This window comes from Mycteria americana, chromosome 4 (assembly GCF_035582795.1).
Source record: "Mycteria americana isolate JAX WOST 10 ecotype Jacksonville Zoo and Gardens chromosome 4, USCA_MyAme_1.0, whole genome shotgun sequence".
In the NCBI taxonomy this organism is placed as follows: domain Eukaryota; kingdom Metazoa; phylum Chordata; class Aves; order Ciconiiformes; family Ciconiidae; genus Mycteria; species Mycteria americana.
In genome coordinates, this window is record NC_134368.1 from 25,733,145 (window position 1) to 25,757,108 (window position 23,964).

General features: G+C 36.1%; 1 protein-coding gene across 6 annotated transcripts in view; it reads right to left on the bottom strand.

Annotated features, from left to right (window-relative positions):
- ARAP2 (ArfGAP with RhoGAP domain, ankyrin repeat and PH domain 2) overlaps positions 1–23,964 on the bottom strand; it is a 402,708-nt gene that overhangs the window by 29,999 nt on the left and 348,745 nt on the right. For 5 of the 6 annotated variants that reach the window (XR_012775490.1, XM_075499897.1, XM_075499898.1 and 2 more), the window contains 7 exons: positions 19,702–19,865; positions 17,437–17,649; positions 15,103–15,208; positions 13,064–13,211; positions 12,157–12,225; positions 3,486–3,560; positions 2,251–2,368 (listed from right to left, as the gene is read on the bottom strand). Coding sequence is in view for 5 of the 6 variants with exons in the window: in XM_075499897.1 (XP_075356012.1) it covers positions 2,251–2,368; positions 3,486–3,560; positions 12,157–12,225; positions 13,064–13,211; positions 15,103–15,208; positions 17,437–17,649; positions 19,702–19,865 (893 nt within the window). In the remaining variant the exon portion in view is untranslated. The remainder of the gene's footprint in view (positions 1–2,250; positions 2,369–3,485; positions 3,561–12,156; positions 12,226–13,063; positions 13,212–15,102; positions 15,209–17,436; positions 17,650–19,701; positions 19,866–23,964) is intronic. The other variant, XM_075499899.1, reaches the window with a different exon arrangement.

A 23,964-nucleotide genomic window follows, 5' to 3' on the forward strand; every position in this document is an offset into this window, starting at 1 on the left:
TCTATTTTGGTTTTAAAACACTGGTATCCCACTTCTACTTTGCATTGTAAACTCTTGTTTCAATGGGATACACTCTAATCCCTTGCCAATGTTTATTGTCCTGTATAGGGCCTGTGGTGTCTCACTCTAAGCTTAATTTTACTGATCCTCCATAGACATTAGCTCAGACAACATTTCTAGCCATACACTAAAATACTAGTTGCTGCACACAAATACCTCAAGAAGCTGCTGTGGGGTCTATCTTTTGTATTTACTTTTATGTTCTCTTGGCCATATCTAGTTTAGTTTTCATTTGCCTGTAAGTATTATATATCCAGTTTAAGAAAATAAAATTCCCTCTTCAGATTTTTCCATTACTCAGTCAAAAGAAATAGGATTTCTAGAGTACTTGTAAAAGTTATCAGGACTCTTCTAAAGACACTAGATGCTAGCATTCTTTGTCAGTTGACACTTGCATCTACAAATCTGGAAACGGACTCTATGTTACAACCCTACACAGCATTACCACAAGATTGCAAGATGCAAACAGGGTTCAGGATCACTTATTTTAAGTCAAAAGGGAGAATGCAATTCCATTCTTGTTATTGATACTGAAAAGGTCAAGACTGAGTATATCAGGAATACTAGTAAATCTAAAGAGAATACTGTAAGCACATCTGAAAATCAAGTATAACAAAGCTATTTGTGCTGGTTTTGGCTGGAGTTGAGTTAGTTTTCTTCATAGCAGCTAGTATGAGACTATGTTTTGGATTTGTGCTGAAAACAGCGTTGGTAATATAGAGATGATTTTGTTACTGCTGAGCAGCTTACACAGAGTCAAGGCCTTTTCTGCTTCTCACCCCACCCCACCAGCGAGTAGGCTGGGGGTGCACAAGAAGCTGGGAGGGGACACGGCTGGGACAGCTGACCCCAATGGACCAAAGTGCTGTTCCATACCATATGACGTCATGCTCAGGACATAAAGCTGGGGGAAGAAGAAGGAAGGGGGGAACGTTCAGAGTAATGGCATTTTGTCTTCCCAAGTAACCATTACGCGTGATGGAGCCCTGCTTTCCTGGAGATGGCTGAACACCTGCCTGCCCATGGGAAGTAGTGAATGAATTCCTTGCTTCGCTTTGCTTGTGTACACGGTTTTTGCTTTACTTCTTAAACTGTCTTTATCTCAACCCACGAGTTTTCTCATTTTTACTCTTCTGATTCTCTCCCCCGTCCCACCAGGATGGAGGGAGCGAGCGGCTGTGTGGGGCTTAGTTGCTGGCTGGCATTAAACCATGACACTATTCAAACAATCTTGGAACATTCAGTAATCTTAGTTTTCTCAATTTTTTGTAGTTTTTTTCTTAACTTGAAAATAGGTACCTTCACTACAGAAATAAACTAGTCCACAGTCCACTTCTGTAACACAAAAATAATAAGAGCAGCAACTTACTATGAAGTGCAACTAGACATTGCTTTTTACGAAAAGCAATTTTAGAGGGAATTTTATTTCTGTCCCCCAGGTATTCTTCAAAAATTAGATTACATTAGTGAGTATTCATCGAAATACAATGTTTTAATTAAAAAAATCTCTATTACTTTATGTTAAGTATCTCTAATAATAAAGTGCAAGCTCCAGCATGCATAAAGCACTCCCAATGTTACAGTTCATGAATATTGTGACCGTGTGACATCTGCTCCTGCTGGCAGCAAAACCATATTTAAAACAAATGTTTCAAGATTCTGCTAGATACACCATAATGCCACTTGCCATAAACACAAGATTACACAACTTTATGCCTCCTTTTTCATCTACACACATACAATAATTGACTAAATAATAAAAAAGATCCTTTCCCCCAAGTCTCACATGTATTTTCTCATTTCATTTTCTGAAAAACATTATTTCTTATAAAATCAACTGCTGACATTCTAATGAAAATAAGTTTCTTCTTTGAGACTTATTGGGAAGACCTACTTTTCTATAGCTGATGACTAATGAACTGCGAAGCAGAGCAATATAAAGAATATTTTTTCAGCCCCCAATTTATAAGCATTTTAAAACAATTCATCACATTATTTCTGGCAAAGCGTAGAAAGAAATCACGTAGCTGTCACAGTAACCAAATGTAAAACAATGGCATGAAGGTTAATTTTTGTTTTCTTTCTATAAACTTTTTTGTAACTCCTTAACTAAGCTTTTGATTATGTTAAGTATTGAAAAATAAAAACAATAAAATCTGATGAACACACATAAATTTAAGTGTCACTAACCTAGTTCTCCATTTTCAAGTACTTCAAAAGCAGCCCAGATATCATCTTTGTTGGGAATAATGTTTTTGATTCCTAAAACATCATTAGTTAATTCTTCTGCTTCCATCAAAGGTGATACCTGTAATACAAATTGAAGCAGTTTATAATATATTACAACTCCCAATTTCCAATTTCTGTTTTCAAAATCTTCTTCCCTGCAACTGACTTGGGGGGGGGGGGGGGGGAAGGCAGCAGATATACAGAGTTGGAAACACATAAATTATTTATCAGACTCCAGCATGATTTCCTTACTTTGTTCCACAAAATCAAAGTTGTAATTTTTAGCTGACTGATAACTTGGTAACTTGAAATTCTTTTTCTCTACCCTTGAAAAATTAGGGGGAAAAAAAAAAAAAGCCTTGATACATTTTCTTGGGTAGGGGAGGGTAAATATTACAGAAGTACCATTTTATCATCTTAGCAATACATATTCCCATTTTTATTCCTATTTAAAAAAGCATGTCTTCTGTGTATGTATGTGTGTATCTCTGTATATCGCATACCACATATATGTACAAACACAAGTGTTTGAGAGTCGTATGCTGAACAGAACAAAAAGGAAACAGAGAGGTATAACATTAAAAAAAAAAAAAAAGGCATTGCCATAAATTTTCTACTTCCTTCTTAACAATATCTGTCCTTTGTCATTAGAGAAATGAAATTTTTTTCCTCAGCATCCAAACAATAGAGGACTACTACATGGAGATGAGTGTATTTAAAATACACTATCAGATATAAGGCTGAAATATCTCAATTATAGTTAAGTAACAAGCTTTGGTTTCTTAGCACTCAAGGAAAGCAGATAGCCACTGGCAAAAAGAAAAATCAGGAGGAAGGTCATTTAAATAGCCTTGTACTATTGAATAAAACCAGCATTCACTGTGTACTTGTTAATGTCCTTGTCTGTTGCAGCCATAGAGCTGTGAGAATGTATACCAGTGTGTACTGCAGTAAAACTAAAGGAGGCCATCTCCCCTTTAAAATTGTATCATAACATTCTCCTTAAAAATGCATAATAATCAGTCTTTACAAAACCTAGACAACACAGCAAATTAAAAAAAAAATTAAAAGAATAGTGATAGATATAAATTCATATTTTCATTATGTAATTATATAAAAACATTTATGAGAATAAATTTGGTATACTTCATGAGAAAGTGCTTAGTAAAAACACTGTATCACTTCTATACACTAACCCTGATTATAATACTACAGTCTGGCTCCTTTCTTTCCACGTAAACTTCAATAAGCAAGTCTCCAGCCTGGGAAACCTAAAACAAAACACAATTAAAAAAAAAAATTAGACTGTCTTAAAAATATTTTAAGTATCCTTTTAAATTGAGAAAGTACAATTATTATCTAGTAGATGTGCTAGAACCTACTGAACTCAAACTTTTTTTTCACCCACTTATCTACAAAAATAGTGCAATGTTGACTCTAATGGAAAAACCTGCACTACATTCACTTTTATTTGACTACTGTAAGGAAAAAAAAAAAAACCACCTATTCACAGATTCAGGGGGAAAATCCAAACCCTGACTTAAATCCAACAGAATCATATCAAACAAAATGAACACGCTTTACAAATATACATTCAAGAGCAGGAAAACTAGGGGAGACATGAAATAAGTGGAAATTTTAAATTTATATTTAAGACTGCAAAGTCTGCAAAGTCACCAGGTTCACTTCAGAGGCAAAACAGATTAATAGAATTTAAAACCATGAAAAAAGACAGGACAGGAACCCCAAACTAAAATGAGTTAGTTAAAAATGAGAGGAAAAATTACAAATAACAGAATGTTTCAGTCATACAGCCATACATACACATCCAGATAATAAAAATTCATTACTATGAAACTACATTTATGATTATTAATCACAACGAAAACTTGTCATTACATAGTTAAAAAAGGAATCAAAACGATGCTCTTGATAGCAACCTATGTTAAACATAGCTCTTCAAATTTTTTTGATAGATATCTAACCTTTATGTACAACGCTAACATGTGGAATAATTAGAGGATAAAGCAAATGTATTACATTATATATAATAGTTTAATATACTCAATACCAACAAACATAATTTAAGAATGTCTAATAATAATATGGAACTTACAAAGAAATTGGAAAGTCAGTAAATCCAACATTTTATGATCAAGGACAAAAATCGGACTCATGAGAAGGAATTTTTTATTTTCCTAGGTTTGCTCATCTATGGCAATAAAATTATCTTCAAGGATGAGAAATTACTTTACTTTTCTACAGTTAAAAATCTCATGTTTTGCCTGCTCCGATTCCCTTGCGCTATAGTCATAAGCATCTTCAAAAGATTGTAATGCATCACAGTACCAAAAATATTTTCTAAAACTAAAATACATGGTGATGATCAGAGCATAGGAAGAAAAAATAAGGCAGAAAACTGGACCTTTCAGGAGGTGTACCCTTTTATTAATAAGCCAATATAAAGAATTAATAATTAAATTAACATGAGGAATAACAATTTGTGTCTTAATTTTGAGAACAGTATTCATAGTGATGCTACTTATTTATATATTACTCAGAGGAAGAGGTTAAGAAAAGTAAGTAAACTGCATCATATACAGAGTAAGATATGGAGAAAATGACAGAAACAGGCGAGCTTTGGGATACATTTTGACTAATTTACAGAAGCTAAAACTACATTTCTATAAAAAAATAAATGGCAGCACTCAATTTTAAAGAACATTAACATTCTGAAAAATGGTGACTTTAAAGTTAGTTTAGCCTCTGAGAACAGAAAACTAATGGAAACATTTGTGAGGAAAAACATTACAAAGCTACTTTGAAGAAAGCTGCTTAATTATAGTGGCACAGACTCAAAAAAGCTCATTTAGTTGTAAAATTTGCTTTTCAGATGATATTACAGAAGAAGGTTGGAAATAAGAATGAAGCTGACATTTGATTTCCACTGGGTTCATGTAAACAACTGTGTGGAGAGAAAATGTGATGTAAATTACAGCAGCAAACAGAAACAGCTGGCATAAGTATATGGTGGACAGAAAATGAAGAGCGGCTAATGAAGTGCCACCTGGAATGGAACTTCAGTGACATTTCAGACATGAGAACTTCCAGGCCTTCAGCAGAAATTTGGTTCAGTTGTTCTTCTCTGAATACTCTGCATCACCAGCCTGGAAATAATTCCACTACAGCAACCTATATACTTGAATGTATTATGTATCTACATCAATGATTCTCCCACAAATATGCACACATTTTGATGCAATAATGTCAGATTAAATGAAAAGGATTCTTACACACAATTCTTCATTGTAGCCGCTTGAGGCCTAAGTTGCCAATCACCCATGCTGTTACATCACTCGGCCTGCACCATGTCATCAGTTTTAGCAGTAGCGGGAAGCCCATGCAAAAAAAGTTGCCAAAGAGCTACCTCTCCTGCATGAGCCTGGAGTCCAGTCTCCATGCCACAAGGTCTGCATATGCAAGACTTGCACATGCATGGTCCTGCAAACTGCTTACAGGCTGAATGATGGTAGCTACTGACAGAAGTAGAGCAGCTGAAAATGTTTCAGCATACCCCTTTCTTTCACTGAAATAATGAAAGATATCAACTTAAAGCTATACCATTCCAACTAACCACTGTTTCTATTCTGAAAATGTTTATTCTATTTCATGTCTGTAGTGGCAAATACAGCTCATGACAATAGGCGGGGGTCTGGCTATTCTTTATATGGTGTTAATGAAAGCATCAAATGCTAAGTTGAACTTAACAGCAGCAGTTTAAAAGAAGTTTATACAGCCAAGCCTGGTAAAATACAAAGCGTAGGCATCCATATAATCTAGTCTTCCGAAATTATGAGTAATATGCACTTTATACTTATGACAGAAGTTATAAATGTAAAGTATAACAAAGATGAAGGTCAATCTTTTTCAAAAGCACTTAGTGTTAGTCCAGGTCTGGCTCTAATGTATTCCCCCAGCAAAACCTACTGACAATACCATGCATAGTTAGGGAAATGTTGAATTCTTCCACAGAAAAAGTTTTATATAAATCTCAAAACATCCTTGTAACCACCTAGAATAAGCTTCTGTAATCAGTGGGCTTCAGGCAGTAAATACTTTGAAATAATAGCAAGCGCACCATCTTTGATCAGAATTACTCCCTCATGCATTGAAGTGGCCCCAGGCATTAGACATCCATGCATTTCACATGTTATGTGAAACACTAAATTGAAAACAGTGTTTAAATTGAAACACTAGTTACATTAATCATGTCTGCTACAGAAAAATTGGCAACTGGCATAAAATGTTCCACAGCTTAATTCAGAGGGGAAAAATGTTCATAGTCACAATCAAATTGCCACAAATGACAGTCAGGCTCTTGAGGACTCCATTCCTCAGTTGTTACATTCAATGGGTAATAGGCTGACACAACGGAGAGCATGCAGCCCCTAACCTTAAGAGTAGTTCAAACTTCAATTTATCAACCATTAAAAGGCAGAAGTTTTGTTCCAGTGTCCATTGCTTGTTTAGAAAGCTAAAAGGAAAACTCTGGGGCAAGTGCTCCCAAACAACTGAGGTCTCCTGAGTTCATATTTACTAGCTTGACTTCTGGTGGCTCTTTTTTCCAGGAAATGCCATACAGACTAAAGATACCAATGATTCGGTAAGATCCAAAACCATTTTCCAACTCAAACTCAGCATTTCATGATGTCTCCAGATACAATATTGACAAAGATTAATTACTAAAATCCAGCAGCTCAGTTACTATTTACCTCATAACAGGTTGTGAAAACATGTACTGAATATTAAGAATCCATGTTTTCCAAGCAGGAATCTGGAATTACTTCAGACACACAATGTTAAAATGCCCCAGTGACCGAGTTTGTTCTAAGAATTTTGCATTACTTATTTTCTGTATAGGGAGAAGAACATCAACCACAGCTTTAAGTTGAGATCATTGCCCTATTTGGGAAACAGGGGAGTTGATCATTCTGTATACTATTTTCCGGTTTATGCCATTCAAGTCTATATTAAAGAATAAAGCCATAAAACAATGTACACCATTTATAGTGCACATCCATTTTGCCCACACAATACAAATAATATAGCATAAAATATCTGATTAGGTCTTAATAGTAAAATATTTCTAGAAGAGAGTGAAAAAGGCAATACTTTACTATAATAATTTTTCATTAATAATCAATTTTTCTGTCTCCTTTTCACATTGAGATTTTCTAGCATACAGATATTTCTGATATATTTTTCCTTTGTTTACATAACAGTTCATATGGAAATCCAAAGTGTTTGGTCACATAAGGTCTTGAGCAATGCAAAAAGAGGCTAAACAGATCTTTCTGTGTTTAATTTCACAATAGCAATCCTCAAAACAATCACTTATGTACATGGGTATCCAACGAATTAGCCTTTTCTATTAAAACATTCTTGGTACCTAAAGTTTCTTTTCTTACTTAGGACTGGTGCCACCTTGGTAAAGCCGTGAAGCTAATCCATCTAACCATTAAACTCATCCAGGATACACTCTGAATGAGCCCACTGCCAAACCCAATGATTTGAATTCATATTTCCAAGACAGTGCCATAACAGACAGGCTCGAATTTACTCCAGGTAATTGTAAAGTTGTGGAAGGATTGTGAAGGGTTGGAATTTGACACAAAGGAAATAATACACTCCACTGCATCTAATAAAGCTGTACCACACTGTAACCACAGATATTCAAGAGAAGGAAAAATGCCTTCATGTCAGCCATTTCCTTGCACAAGGAAGTATTTAGCCTCCTCATTCCTCATCTGCATGTTAAAATGGAAGAAAATGTTCAAGTTCTCCTTTAGAAAGTACCTTATCTTAAGACGGTGGTTTGGGTCTGTGAATCAGTATCTGAGACACACATGTTCAGGAACACAAGAAAGGGAGGATTTAAGAGGCTCCTTCCTTCAGCATCGCAGCTACTGGCTGGGTCAGAAGGCTTCCTATGCAGCATGCTGACCGTTAGGACTGCAAGTCTCCCTGCCCATTTCACAAGTAACTGAAGTGCTTAATCTGGGACAGAACAGTACTACTGGGATACAGGAGCCTTGCGCTAGATTCTTGAAATGGAACTACTGCTTCTTACATGACACAATGCCTGAGATCATGCCACCAGCAACCTAACAGCATGGGCCTGGAAAGAACCAGGGCACGCTCTGGTCAGGGCTCTGAGCAGCTGGGGTCCCAAGATCCCAGAGCGAGCCAGGGAGTGCTTCTGCACCTCAGGTAAGGTTAGCCCTCGTGCACCTAAGGCCTCTGGACTTTCAGAACTCTATGTGGGATGCAAACACAAGACCTCCTGCCCGGGGCGGGGAGGGGGAGCAATGCTGAGATGGAAATCATAGCTGTGATATAATAACTTACTCTAGAAATTGTCTGAGAAAGCACTTAATGAATACAGCAAAAATTCACAGATAAACCCAGGTGATAACATGATTCAGTGAAATTTAATATCGGTGACATGTCATATCTAGGAGACTCAGTAGGCAGACTTCATAGTCCAGCTGAGACTCTCTCATACATCATATCTAAGTATTTAGCACTTATTTACCACATTCTTTGGAGAACTTTTTTTCCCATGGGATGAAAAAAATAGATTTTCAAATGCATACATTTAAATACAATTCCTAATGCATTTCTTTTTAGCCCTTTCTCTCCCTTTAAACTGAAGTAGGAAGTGCCATTTTCTTCTGTTTTGTAAGTTCTATTTGTACAAGCGTTCTCTCTGAAACTAAAAGTAGTCATTTCTAGCAATGTGTTAAGAATGAACGAGAACAAATTTGACAGTTGCATACCACCTAATAAAATAAGAAGCCCTTTCACTGCTGCCTTCCAAATTTTAAGTACAATAAAGCACCGTAAATCATCTCTTTCTGTTTCTGAGGCCTGGTTGGATGAGCAAAGACCTCCTGACTGAATTCAGACAAAATGAACAAAGTGTGTAAGAGATGGAAGCAGGGGCAGGTGACCCAAGAAAAGCACAGAGCTCCTGTCCCATTGTGCAGGGATGAGGTTAGAAAAAACAAGGCTGACCCCGAGTTGAGACTTGCAAGGTATGTGAAGGGCAACAGGAAAGGATTCTACAAGTACCAGAGGGAAGGTCTGGAGCAAGGAAGATTACCCTCAGTGGAGGAGGACCAGGTTAAGGAGCACTTAAAGAAACTAGACGTACGCAAGTCCATGCGGCCTGACAAGTAGGACCCACGAATGCTGAGGAATCTCACTGATGTCACTGTAAAGTCACTCTCAATTATCTGTGAAGAGTCATGACAACTGGGAGATGTTTCCCAAGACTGGAAGAGCACAAGTGTCAATCCCATCTTCAAGAAGGGCAAGAAGGAAGATTTGGGGAGCTATCACCTCAGTCCCTGGGAAGGTGACGGAGAAAATCCTCCTGGAAAGTGTTTCCAAACATGAATGAGAACAAGGTGATTGGGATTAGTTAGGAAGTGGTCACGGCACCAAGCTTGTCAGAGTTCAAGGAGCATCTGGACAACGCTCTTAGTCATATGGTTTAGTTTTAGGTAGTCCTGTGAGGAGCAGGGAGTTGAACCCGATGATCCTTATGGGTCCATTCCAATTTGAGATATTCTATGATAATTCTGTGATGAGGTAGCAGATTTTGTTACATTTTTAAGGTTAAAGTGGTATTACTATTTTTTGTATTGAAATTAAAGCTTAGCCATGTGTGTTATGAGAATCAAGCCAGAGTCTATTAACACAGTAGGTGTAACCATAAATTCAGAAAGCTGACTATTAATGCTAGAGACTTTGCTGAGAGCAAAATAAGAACAGTTAAAACCCCGGTTCAATCTTTCTATAACTCCGCTGCCCAACAACCTGGAGAGTCCCAGGGAAACCAGTCCAAACAGGCCCAATTATTCATGAAGGTTCCAATTCGATTATAAAGTTTAAAATTTGGAAGACTGGCTTTTCAGGTGCTGGAAGGTTTTTAGTAAAAACTTTACCAATTTTAGAAAGCCTAGACTTTTATTTTAAAAAAACAAAAGCAAGTGTCTCTCTTTTTCTTCAACAAGCAGCCTTTCAAATACAACACACCTCATAAAGGGGATTTCGCAGTGGTATCCAGGTGGAAAAATACAGAACAAGCCTACTTTATTTGGGTCTTCTCTATATTCCTCACAGCTTCAGTTTTAGACAAACCTACCTAACCAGCAGTTGCTACTATATTATTCAATCCATCAACAGCCTTTCAGTTTCCTTTCTACTTTTTTCTCCCTATCTAATAAAAATGTCTCCACTATCTCTTTCTCTACTTATGAAACTCCTCTCATATCTCCCTAATGTTTCCAGAAGGTACTACAAACATTGAACCATTACAGCTTCCCAGAGTTGCTTGGAAAATGTTATTAGTGTAACAAGCTGTAACAAGCATTTTTGGGTTCTAAAACCACAGAAAAGAATGTATTTAAAAGTCTGTGCATTTCCACTGTCTTAGGCTTCAAAATGTTATTCTCTAATCTCAATAAGGTCCTTTTCATGGACCCTAGAATTAATAAGTTCCATTAAAGAGACTTCAACACCTGCCTTGCAGAATGCTCTTAGGGATATCAAATTTGTGGGGTTTTTTGCCATTACCAAGGCAGATGTTTCGATTCTGCAACACAGACACTAGAAGTAAACTTTAAATCGTTTCCCAGTGACTTGGTCACTCCCCACCGGGCACCAAAAGGAGGAAATAGGCATTGTACCTTCTATATGCACATTCACAGTAGGCCATTATGGTCAGAAAGCTTCATGCCACTCTGACCCAGACAATATGAGATAAAAATAAGACTCCAGATAGCAATTCACAGAACATGGAAGTTCAACATGTATTTGCAAGACCCTGTCTTCTTAATGATGGCTTACAAGGTACCACAAAACTGTTGCTGGAAGGGGGAAGGCAGCCAACACACAAAGCATTATAGATTTTTCTGCTAGCTTTCTATTAGTTTCTAAAGCCCTATAGGCTCCAAAATCACTGAAAGCTTCTCCTCCACTACTTTACATTTCTGAAAAAGCTTTTAAGCTCCCTACATTTCCTTTTACCTCTCTTAATTCAACAACCTTGGTAGTGTTATGAAACTTACCAATTTTAATTTTTGCTTTAATTAGGACTGTACACAAATACCATTCAGACAGTGAAACATGCTATCACTTCACAGTTTCTTATCACTCTGAAGTTATTCAAAAGTTGTTAAAGGTAAGACTGGAACTCAAGATGATAATAAGTGGCATAAGATATCCCATTTTCTTATATCGTATCACTAAGTTCAGTTTGACTGTTAGTATGTGTCTGAAGCTTCCCCAAATAATATTTGTGCTTTGGGGTTGGTCACAAAACAGGATGCAGCTAAAGATTTAGATGCTTTAAACTCAAAGGGATGGTGAAACTCTAATGAAGAGAGACCATGTATACCCAAAGCTCATGAAATAATAAAAGTATTAATATACACTTGAAGATATTTAATATGCATGTTTAAAATTAAGAAAAGACAGGTCATCACTTTCACACTTGCAAATGTTGACCATTTCCTCCTAGTACAATTTATGAAGCATAGTAAAAGCATGTAACCATCTGTAAGTCATCCCAGTGCTCAGGCCAGAACATAATTCCACAGTATGCTTCACACAGAACTGTTTTGCTTTATCAGTTTATGCCTCCTCTTTTGTTTCATTTTACTTCCCTCAGCTCCGTAGTTAACACTGGTCACTATACAAACTTAGAAATTTATATTTAAATCTAGGTATAAAAACCTGTGAACAACAGAATAGTCTTTGTTAAAATTGTTTTCATACCAGTTGATATTTGCCACTTACCTGAGTGTCTTTCCACCTGGTAATAAAGCTGTTCTCTATATCCATTTGTTTGACCTGGTCTTCATTTATCTATTTAAAATGGATCATTTTTGATCAATTAATAAGTATAAGGCAGCTAGTATAAAAATCACAACATAAACTAGCAAACACCAATTTAATATAATAAACTAAGACAAATACAAGTAGAAATATAGAGGAATGCTTACATTTAACAATAGTAAATAATAAATAACAAAACTGATAATCATGTTCTTATAGAAGCAGCTATGCAAAATATTCTATCAGTCAGAAACAGCACTTCCATTGATGGGATTCGTTACTACAAATTTTACCAAATACATATTAGAAGAGCGAGGAGTCCACGAAAAACTGCCAAACAATGTTACAGTGGCACAGTAAACTCTAAACCAAAATGGCTAATACAAATTGCTGCTAGTAGTATCTTTTCTATCCAGTTGGATTTAATGTTCTTTCTAGGCTAAGGAACCAAACACTTTCTCTAAAGCATTTATTGTAACCACAGCTCAGAGATTAAGAACACAGAATTCTTCCATGCTTCAGTTCTGATCAGGCCCATAACATTTGAATACAAGTATTATTTTTAATAGTCATAATCTTAAAATTTTCTTAAAATTGGTATGCTGGTGTCAGCAAGAAGGATGCGCACCATTTTGGGAAACAGTAGCTCACAGCAATCCTATAAATACAGTCTTTCCTACACAGGCTAAGCTAGCTGGGAAATAAAATTTGAAGCAGACCAAGAACAATGTCCACTGAATTAGAGTTCAAAAGCCCCGCAAGTCCTCAGACAGTGTAACTAATAGCAAGATCATATTTATGAAGATTTCTATATTTTAGCGTGTCTAACAGCTGAACAATTAGGGCACTTTTACATGAAGATACCTACATCAAAAAGTTGCACATAATTTTTAATTAGATCTTCAATTACATTGACTTCTTCACTAGTTTGGCCTTTAGTTTGGAATAAGCATGAGGAAAACACCATGGCTAGATTGTGAGGGTTCATATGATTGATTTCAGAACACTTCTGCACCCTGTTGAAGGAAAAAGAAATATATTTAGGAGGTTTCATTGTTCCTTTGTCTGAGGCTCCTCTACAGATTATGCAGTGCATTTCAAAAAGAATAACAACATTAAATGCAATGAAAAAAATCTAGTATTATTTATTCTTTTTTATATTTATTTCTTTATATACTTTATCTCACATCTCATTACAGAAATGAAAACTTATACTTTCTATTTGCATCTCAAGTGATATCAAAATTATTTAGAACAGAATAAAAATAGAATAGAACAGTTCAGTTGGAAGGGACCTACAACGATCATCTAGTCCAACTGCCTGACCACTTCAGGGCTGACCAAAAGTTAAAGCATGCTGTTAAGGGCATTGTCCAAATGCCTCTTAAGTACTGACAGGTTTGGGACATTGACCACCTCTCTAGGAAGCCTGTTCCAGTGTTTGGCCACCCTCTCGGTAAAGAAATGTCTCCTAATATCAAATCTGAACCTCCCCAGAAGCAGCTTTGAACCATTCCCACGCATCCTGTCACTGGATACCAGGGAGAAGAGATCAGCACCTCCCCCTCCACTTCCCCTCCTCGGGAAGCTGTAGAGAGCAATGAGGTCGCCTCTCAGCCTCCTTTTCTCCAAACTAGACAAGCCCAAAGCCCTTAGCCACTCCCCATAGGACACTCCTTCCAGCCCTTTCACCAGCTTTGTTGCCCTCCTCTGGACGCATTCAAGGACCTTCACATCCTTCTTAAATTGTGGGGCCCAGAACTGCACACAGTACTCAAGGTGCAGCCGCACCAATGCTAAATACAGCTTCGCTATATTGTGTTACGTAAGTATATCCTACAAACTTATGATTCAAGATCAAACAAAATGTGGAAAGAAAAGAGATCCTTCTTAGTTTCTACATTTATGGTAAAGTTTTCGTATCAGTTCTGTTGTTTACATAATGTGTCCTCTTTTGGAAGCAAACACTTTACAGTATCACAGAATTTTGGCTGTTATACACATGAATTCAAACTACTTTCAGAACAGAAATAACAGCATATTAATATATCTTAACTGGATATGCTTAGAAGCATTGTTAAACACAATATTTACTATAATCTTTATCCGAATAATGGCACCAATCAATTTAATAATCGTATAAACAGTTTTTAAAGGACATCTGCTACATACCTGGCTATGTAATGTAATTTCTAAACACAATATCCTGTAAAGAAAAGGTTCTACACATTCCCTACCCACTACAATTTACCAGGAATATAATTTGACTTGTTCAATAGATAATATAATATAATATGAGACCATTACTATTTAACCATGACACTGCAGAATCATCCAAGTCACACATTTTTTATACATTTGCTGCTGCTGCTTTGATCTAGGAATAAGACATGACCTTTGCTGCTTAAACAAGTTTAAGTTTTGGATATTCTCTACTGCTACCTCAGTTGCAAAATGAAGCGTTGATGAAAAACAGAAAGGGTAGCTAATTCTCAAACTTATTATGTACAACACAGACTGTGGAGAAGGACATTTTCCCTGAAAAAATCTTTTAATTTCAAGAACCGTTTGCAACAATCCTCTGGAAGACTAGCAGACTGGGGTAAAATGAATTCGTATAAAGAAAATACATCAAAAATTACCCTACTTGGACACATACACTGGCAGCCCTATCTCACTGTGAGGCTGTTCCATCCCATTGATATTTATAGATACCTACTGCTAAAAATACAACCAAAGAAAAAACACATTATAAATTAAAGGGAATCAAATATAATTAATCGTCACAACTAGGTAAGCCTTTGATGCTTACTAGTTAATGAAACAAGCCACATTTCATTTATGGTAGAGTTATACCGAGAACACATTACAAGAATTTCTCTGCTACAGTGCATCATTTGCATTGACCTGTAAAGATGTTCAATTAAAGCAGCCAAAGTTGCCCTATTGACTGGTGGAAGTGTCCGAATAAAAGCTTCGTACTTCCTCACACGTTCCTTTTCATTCTGTGTATCTGCCAGAAAATAATAATCATTGAGCATTAATAACAATGCACACTAAAAACCAACAACAGTTCTCATTAACTATATTGGCATCATCTAGTCATTTAAAATTCCAATTTACCCAATCAACCTCTTCTTCATAAAGGCAATACTGACAATCTACTATTATCAAAGTCTATTATTGTACACTAGTTCAGGGAAACAATATCAGCAATAAAGAGGGCCAGTTCTATATTCAAGCACCATTTGCTACAGTTTAAGACTAAATCCCAGGATAGCAATTGCTATTCCTCCCAAAGGATATTTAATCTGTAGTTTGTGTGTGTACATGTGTGAGTGCATCTGTGTACGCACAAGTGCAAATGTACTTCTGAGAGTTCCCAGAGATGAGAAAGGAAAAGACCTTTTCATCTTTTTCACTTTTATTGGAAAAGTGTCTCAAGGTCCAAAGTAGTTTAAAGATCCAAATATATAAGAATAATAAGAGGAGAGCAAAGGGGAAGGGGTGGTGAATTAAGTTGTACAAAGTACATAGCTGAACGGTGGCAGAGCCGATGACAGGAACTCCAGTCTTGGGAATTACAGTATCTGAGACACAGCCACAGCTCTCTACCTTCAAGTCTGCCTCCCTGTGCTGCATAGATACTACATAGCATAATCCTGCTTGGGACATAAGCAAATTTAATGTAAATTTCATTTATTTATTTAGCTTTTTCTTCTGAGCCCCTTGTTTCTCTCAATTTTCTGAAAAGAAAAAGCACAGAAGAACTCTTATCTCTTCCAGCTGATCGCTAGCACTCTCCACTAACTACCATACTATGTTTTGATTCCTTTGGTAACTGGAAGAACAAACAAACAAACAAACAACAGTTTAAAGGTCTTCTACTCTATCTTCCTAAGTGTTTTAGTCTTCCCACAAGTACTTGCAGTGTCACTTAACTGTAACAGGACAAGATTCTCTGCTGTAAAGCTGAAGCAGAATTTTAGCCCCATGTGCAAATCAGGAAGTTAAATCACTGTGACACCATTATGCACTTTCACAAAAGAGCCAACTTAAATCTAAACTGCTACATAAAACGATTTTTTCTGATTTCTGATGAGAGCAATCTTGTGGTAAGTGAATAAGTTCTTAATATTCTTTCCTCTAGTTTGTTCAAATTGAGGTTAAAGGTCAAAAATGTGTAATATTCATACTTGAATTTCCCAAACTTCTAGTGGTTCATATTAAAGCAACCTCCATCTGTTTGAACTTAAGCAAAATCAGAGAGGAATATGCTTTTAATATCTTTAAAAAAGACAAAACTCACCACACAGTAAATAGGGCTATATGATTTCAATGCACTAATGCAGAAATTGATGTTCTATCTTAGCTTTTCCTATGCATCTCTTATTGCTATGCATCATCTACAACTTTATGGCACAGTTTGGGAGGGAAAGGATTTGTTTCTTGCAGTCTGTAAATACTGCAATACAGAAACAGATAGAAATATAGCTGTTTTTAAGAACACTATAAAAATCATCACAATTTATGTAATGAGTAACTAATTAATGTATAGTAATCTCATGGTTCTGTTTTCAACCATACAGAGATGCACATCCTCATGTATCTATCACAAGTTACAGTTTGAGTTGAAGTTACTTAAATTTTCTTTCAAATTAAATTAATATTGCTAAGGAAACAAAAAACAAGTAATAGTTGTTAAGAAGTCTACATTGTTAATATACATAACTTTGTGTGAATGTTCAGAAAAAATATCTGAAGAATATAAGCAGCAAGACTGTCATTTAACTATCGTGCGGATGATAGCATCAACATTTTGCCAGTTTTGAACTAAATTTCTCCATATGGTCAAAAGACAGAGTACACATTTTTTTCCTACTCTAACGTTTGCCTTGAATTCTACCATCAATGCTTCCATAAAATATTAATCATCACTTACCTTGGCTGATACAACCACAATACACTGCTATATTGGTCTACTGTTTACAGATACATTGTCAAGGAAACATCGCTATTTATTATTATTATAATGGTTCACTTAAAGGTAATAAAATCATCTCTGATTAACATAAGTCTATTGCAGCCAAGCTCTAAACATTTTTTTTCCTCACTACAATTGTTTTGCTGATTATCAAATAACATAGGTTGACATACGGCAAGTAATTACAACCCCCTCAAATTTGATACTGAAAACGTACATACAACCTTTTCTGAATTGAGTGTTACTGAATACATTACCTAACGCTGAGATCCAGAATGGATAAAGTTCTTTAGTGAGAAGTGCATCATCTATTTGAGAAAGAAAACTTTTCAATACATCAGTCACATCTTCAAGCTGATGTTTTCCTGCTCTTAGTTTAACACTCCTTGCATCTTTTTTGAAGCTTTCCAGCAGTTCAGCCACATTGGAAGAATCACCATTCTTAAGGTAGATCTGCTTGCTACCTAAACCTAAGTTACCAAAATACAGGACAGAAAAATAAATAAATGTAAAATCAAGTATTCTTTGAAAAATTCCAAACTTCATTATAGGAACAGCATATCTGGCTGTTAAACACATCATATTTCCTACTAAAAATCTCTCTGACCTTTTGCACATACTCACTTTGTTAGTAAAAATACTGCCAAGTCTGCTTACACCCAACCAGACCTCTTTGCAAAAATACACATCATAATATTAAGAAAGCCTGTGATCACAATTTCAGGAATACCTTACAGGCAATTCAAATCCCCAAATCTCTTCAGGACTTCCTAAAACAATAGTTTCAAAAGGCACGGTGAAGGAAAGAAGTTTTGATGACTGGTATTGTATTACACATAAACCACAGCTGCTTTCATGAGCAAAACTCCCACTATTTTATTACCCTACTGATGAACTCAACTTAGGACTCCGTAAAGTAGTATTGTATTCACCTAATCTGAAACTTTCCACCCTTAAAAGCCTCAAGATTAGTAGAAAATATTCCTTTTTTTCTGGTTTTTCTCACGTTCAGGAAGACATCAGGCAGCTACTATTCTTGTATTTTACAACTAAAAACACCAAAGCTCAAAGCCAACTTAACACAAAATTCATAGTCTAAAACACAGTCAAGACTACCTTCAATCACTGCATATGACAGTAGCCAAAACTTTTTTTTTTTTTAAAAACTTGTGGAAGTTTGGCATAGATGTGCAGTCCTGTTGTTTCTCTTTGTGGAGGTGTTTCCTGCATTCCCCACATTTCTTCAAAGAGAACTGTATTTTATACAAAACCCTGCTTTTCTTATGTACCTGTGAAATTAAGTACTCTGTCAAAATCTATGAAATCATGTCTTATGTTCTTGCAATTCACGTTTCCTGTAATGCCCACAAGCACTACCATTTGATACTGCCTTTGTATTGCTACCGTCAGGAACAGCTGTGGGACCCGATAGTGTCTGTCATCTGTAGACCACAACTGAAGACAGAACTTTTACCATGATGACACAAGAACATGTACGCATACAAGTAATGCATACAAATAATTCCTTCAGCTTTCAAATGAGTATTTTAACACCCAGTAATGCTGATCCTGAAAAAACATATTTTTCAATAAAGATCTAACTTACTTAAAAGACATTAGGAAACTGACTTTTAATTTAGAACACACACGAGCGATTATTCTGAGTGGCGGACATAATTACCCTGCTTTAACAACATTTCAGTGCATGAAACAGTGTAAACTATACTTACAATAATTCCTATTGCTAACGGTTAAAAAATAATTTAGCAAAAACATTTATTTCTTGGTTTTAGGCAATAGTTGTAACCCCGACACAACTATTTACCATAATGCAGTGTTGCCATATGCAAAAGTTATTTAGTTAAACTTCAATCGCTGAAATATAAATTAGGCTTTCTCATACTGACAGAGGTTAGACACATTTATCCTGAAGACAGATTTGTACAGGGTTGATATGTATTTAACATTTCAAAAGAAAACTGATGAATTTGCAGTAGTAAAAAGGACACAGACATCACCTGCATATGATCTAAGGCTGTGGAAAGTTATGCTGGCAAAATTTACTTAAACCAATGGTAACTGACTATACGTCCTTGGGCTATTATGCTGAAAAAACAGCAGCCTTAAGACTGAACTCGGCTCCACAGTTAATATCAGTTTCCCAGAAGATGTGCTGACCATTCCAGGCCATAGCCTTTCCTAGTTCACATAGCTTATTTTCAGGGCTGAGGTGTTCTGCACTGAGGCACTGGACCTCAAAGCTGAGCTACATCAGGCAAACAAGTCAATTTTTAAAATAGGAAGGTGTCTATAAAGGGAATGTACCAAGTTGTATTTCCCCAAACTGCCCGTTCTCAGATGTGTGGCAGTGTACTTCACCACCACATCAAAGAGCGGCAAGGCTAACGAGGGGTATGGTTTTACTTTAGGTAATATATAAACTCATTCAATAAGATCTGATGGCGTGGGGGCCTACGTATTATACAAATGATTTTAGGTTGAATAAAATCCGCTATACTTACCATACTGTGTAACAAATGCTATACAGCTGTTCACTATAATAGGAACATCATTTTTGCTGAGCTGCTGATCTTGTAACGCATTACCATCTGTACCTGCTGCTTTTTCAATTGCAGTATACCAGACCATGAAATCCAGCTTCGTATGGCCATGGATGTATAGCGTTCTGAAAAGTATAAAAATATTTTGAATGCAGAAAAGAAATATACAACTGATGTTATTTTACTATAGCAACATAGTAGATGGCCAGAAAAAAATAAGAACTACTTGGAATAAGACATCAAGGCACCTTCCACCACATAAAGCTGTGGTGGTGGCCTGTTGTTACAGCATCTTTTTTTTCCAACTATATTTGTACTAGCAGTGTCACAATAAATGAAAGAAGATCCACAAACACTGTCACAGGCTTTTGAAAGGACCTGACCAATGTTTTAATTACTCTTCTTCAGTCCTGCTCCTACACTGTGCATTCGTAAGTCCAAGTCACAGTTAAGTGGGAAAGAGAGATTGAGAGACATCTTTCAATACCGGAAAAGGCTTTCCTTGTTTTCTACTCCCCACCCCCCCCAAACTTCTGTAGAGGAGCTGAGACATATTGAACTTCCCTCTTTTACATGTATCAAAGGGATCACCCTCAGGCAATCATAGAGCTAAGGAACACGTATGAAAAAACTAAGAGTTGAGGTAGAATAAGTTAATGCAACTCTTTAATTACCTGTTTATCTCAAAGCATGGCCCTGTTCTGATTTTATTATTTAAACACGCGACAATAATCCCCTCTGTTTACCCTTGACAGGTTACCTTCTAAGAGACAATTCCAAAATTGAAAAGTTTAAGGGTGTATGTCCATTCATATGCATGTATGTAATAAACAATTGTTTTAAGTGTTAAAATAGCAAGCAAAGTTTTCTACATACATACTCTTCGTCTCCCACTAAAGAAATGTAAGGGATTCATTTCTTTAATGACAATTTATTTGCTAATTAGGAAAAGTTAATGTTCTACTGAACTTCTATGAAAATACTTTCATCAAAATATAAACAAACATTCATTTTATTTTATTTAGAAAAAAACGCAAAGCATTTCATATAATGATGGAATATTTAATTTCAATTTTTTTTTACCAGCTTCTTGCAATTTTGCTTTCATAAAACATTTCCATTCTAGCATTCCTGTCTCAATAGGAAGCGAGGATGCAGTCAATGTACACACACAGACCCAGGATCAGAAGTATTCTCAGGATGCACCATACAGACTTAGCCATTCAGCAGCAGAGTAGGAGACAATAAAATAGTTCATCTTACTGAAGTCCCTTTTTAAAAAGTCTCTACTTCATGACTTTGAAAGTCAAGAATTAACCACCACACATGCCTGGCTAGTAGAAACATTCAGCCTCTCTCTTCCATTAAGAAAAACCAATACTTTGCATAACGCTTTCAAATTTTTACAGTAAAATGAGTGTGCCTAATTCAATTTTCTGAAGACCTGTCAGAATGGATGTCCTACATGGGTGGCTCCCAACCAATGGCTTCCAAACAACACATCACCCTGACATCCTCCGGTACTGCTGTAGCCACTTATAAGAGGAAATGAAAAAGTTTGAACCGAGTGGAAAAGAGTCTGACAGTGCATGTTACACTATTCCTTTAGTACTGTTCACAGATCAGCGGAGGTTAGGACTATGATTTACAGAAGATTTATGTTGCTTCCCAACACAAGAGATACACACATATATGCATATTACCATCTTTTTATTTTCCCTGTAGAACAGCAGGATTTGCATTATGGTATTATGCAAAAGGATAAATGGAAGTCTCAACAGATTATTTTTTGTTTTCTAAAGAATCATGATATGTACAGGAAGCAGCATACTGTAAAGTGAAAATATTATTACTTCTAAACAAGAAAAGGGCAACTCTGCTGTATATCAATGAATCAGCACCAGAGGAGAGAGGAAATACAGTAGTGTATTGAACTTCAAAAGGTAATTTAAACTTATCTGTATTTTTTCACAGAGTCTAAATCATGAAGATGTCTAAATATGAAAGTCTAAATCATGTGCCTGTGAATTAACTGTCGTGATATATGAGTTACCTAAACTATGTGAAAAAGACCATCCTGTATTCTGTGGATCTTCCCATCTTCCCCTCAATGCATCACATTAGAAAAAACATATCAGAACTACCAAGAGATGATGCTCTCATTGTTTTCTAAAATTTGAAAAGCTGTTGAGTTAAATTCAAATTACAGAGGAAGAAGTTACTTAATAATTAACAAAGAAAATGGGGTATCTCTTTAAATAGCAGTCTTATAGCACCAACACAGTCATGAAAGAGAAGTTGCTGGTAAAAAATGTAAACGTGAAAAATCTTGCTGCTATCGTGGAACCTGGATCATTCATGGAAGGCAACTAATTATTTTCCAAAAAATTAACAACTTCGCCCAGTCAAAAATCTCCAGAGCAGTCACCTAAGAAAGTCAGGGAAGTCCGAGAAGCAATTTCAGCATTTACTACCACACCATAAAAGAGAAGAAGGGAGAAAAGGAAATTAAACCAGTACCAGACACGGTTCAGAATTCAGTCAATTTACTGTGAAGTGCCTTAGAAAGCTTATCTCAAACCACAGTATTTTTGGCAGAGATAGCACACCTAGGATACATTTAAATCATAAAAACATACAACAATGTATGAATAAGAAGTTTAAGCATTCCTTCTAATTTTAACAATTTTAGCCAAACTTAACAACATATTTTTCCCACTTGGAAACCATTTGTTGATCTCCATGAAGCTGGAAGATGGTATGAAAAGGAAAGAGGAAATAGTTACCAGCAGAAAAGCAGAACTTTCCTCAAAACACAGCAGAAGTCTTCTACAGAATTCCATGAAGCAATAGAGACAGCTTTGCAGATCTAGCTTCTGCTTTTCATGTCAATGTCATCATCTCTTCCACACAGTTTTCAGAGACAGTAGTAATAACAAATACAGGTATTTCTCACTGAACTAATTGCTACTATCAAAATACAAAGTTATATTAAATGTAAGGCTTAAGACTAAGCATATAAACACAGGCTGAAGTGTACTGATGTCCTGTGTACCACAAAACAGAGCAACTTAATGTCAAAAATACTTCTAAGCTTATAGAAGTAATCATGTTTGAAAGAATTTTTACTGCAATGTTTACAAAGATCTACCTATCATGCAGACTACCAACTACTTTGCACAGACTCTGAACCAAAATGCATTCCTACAATATAAATTCAGTGTCTTCTACAGTATGTTTATATATGTGCTACTTCTTCCAGTTCAAAAAATTGATAAAGAGCACACATTTAATGACAAATAGTTAGCAACAGTGATTACATGGTGAATAATGGCAGAGTTTTTGCTCTGTTAAGTGTGAAGCACATACAGTCCAAACCCAAGAAATTAATAATTTAAGTACCCAACAAACAAGACGACCCACCAAGGTAGGTTTCTGCCTTAGTGAATTGAGGCAATTGAATTGCCACAAATGACTGCAGCAGTCCAAGATCACCAAGTCTCAACATCAAGGAAGCTACTGTTAGCTTTTCAACTTTACCGTGGACTACCACCACATCCTTCTGCACCAGTAGTCAGGCAAACAACATACATGAGCACACTTCATCCACAACAGTGCAAAGGCTTCTCTTTAACCCATCTTGCAAAGTCCACTAGCTTTAGCTATGTCTGTATGCTTTGTTGCATAACTCTGCATTGGGAAAGCAGTGATACTAAGTGATTCTGGGTAAGGATTGTGGGGATGAAGGGTGAGAAACAGACATCAGCACAACCCAGTGCCCTCCAGCAATTTTCAAGTGATTCTAATAATCTACATGTCTGGAAACAGAGGTACTAAAAAGGTACGCATTGCTATGAAATTATATAGGAATAATCAAATTGCGATTAAAGCATGGAAATTCCACTAATAATTACAGATATATAACAAAGGTCAGCAATATTTCTTCAAACGATATTAAGGGTCTTACATCCAGCACATCATACTGGAAGCACGAGTCCTTTCACTCATCTGAGTCTTATGTTTAGATTATTTCTAGATTCTAGAATTTTGTGCTCATAACTGCATTTTACAAGAAATCTTACTGCTATCATCAAAGGGTTAAGAAGAAAGCATTGCAATTAATGAACCATCAGCATAAAGAAATTGTGCCAGTATGTAGGGAAGGTTTATTATCTATAATAAGAAAGAGCTAACTACAAGAGAAGCGTAACAGGGAAAAAAAAG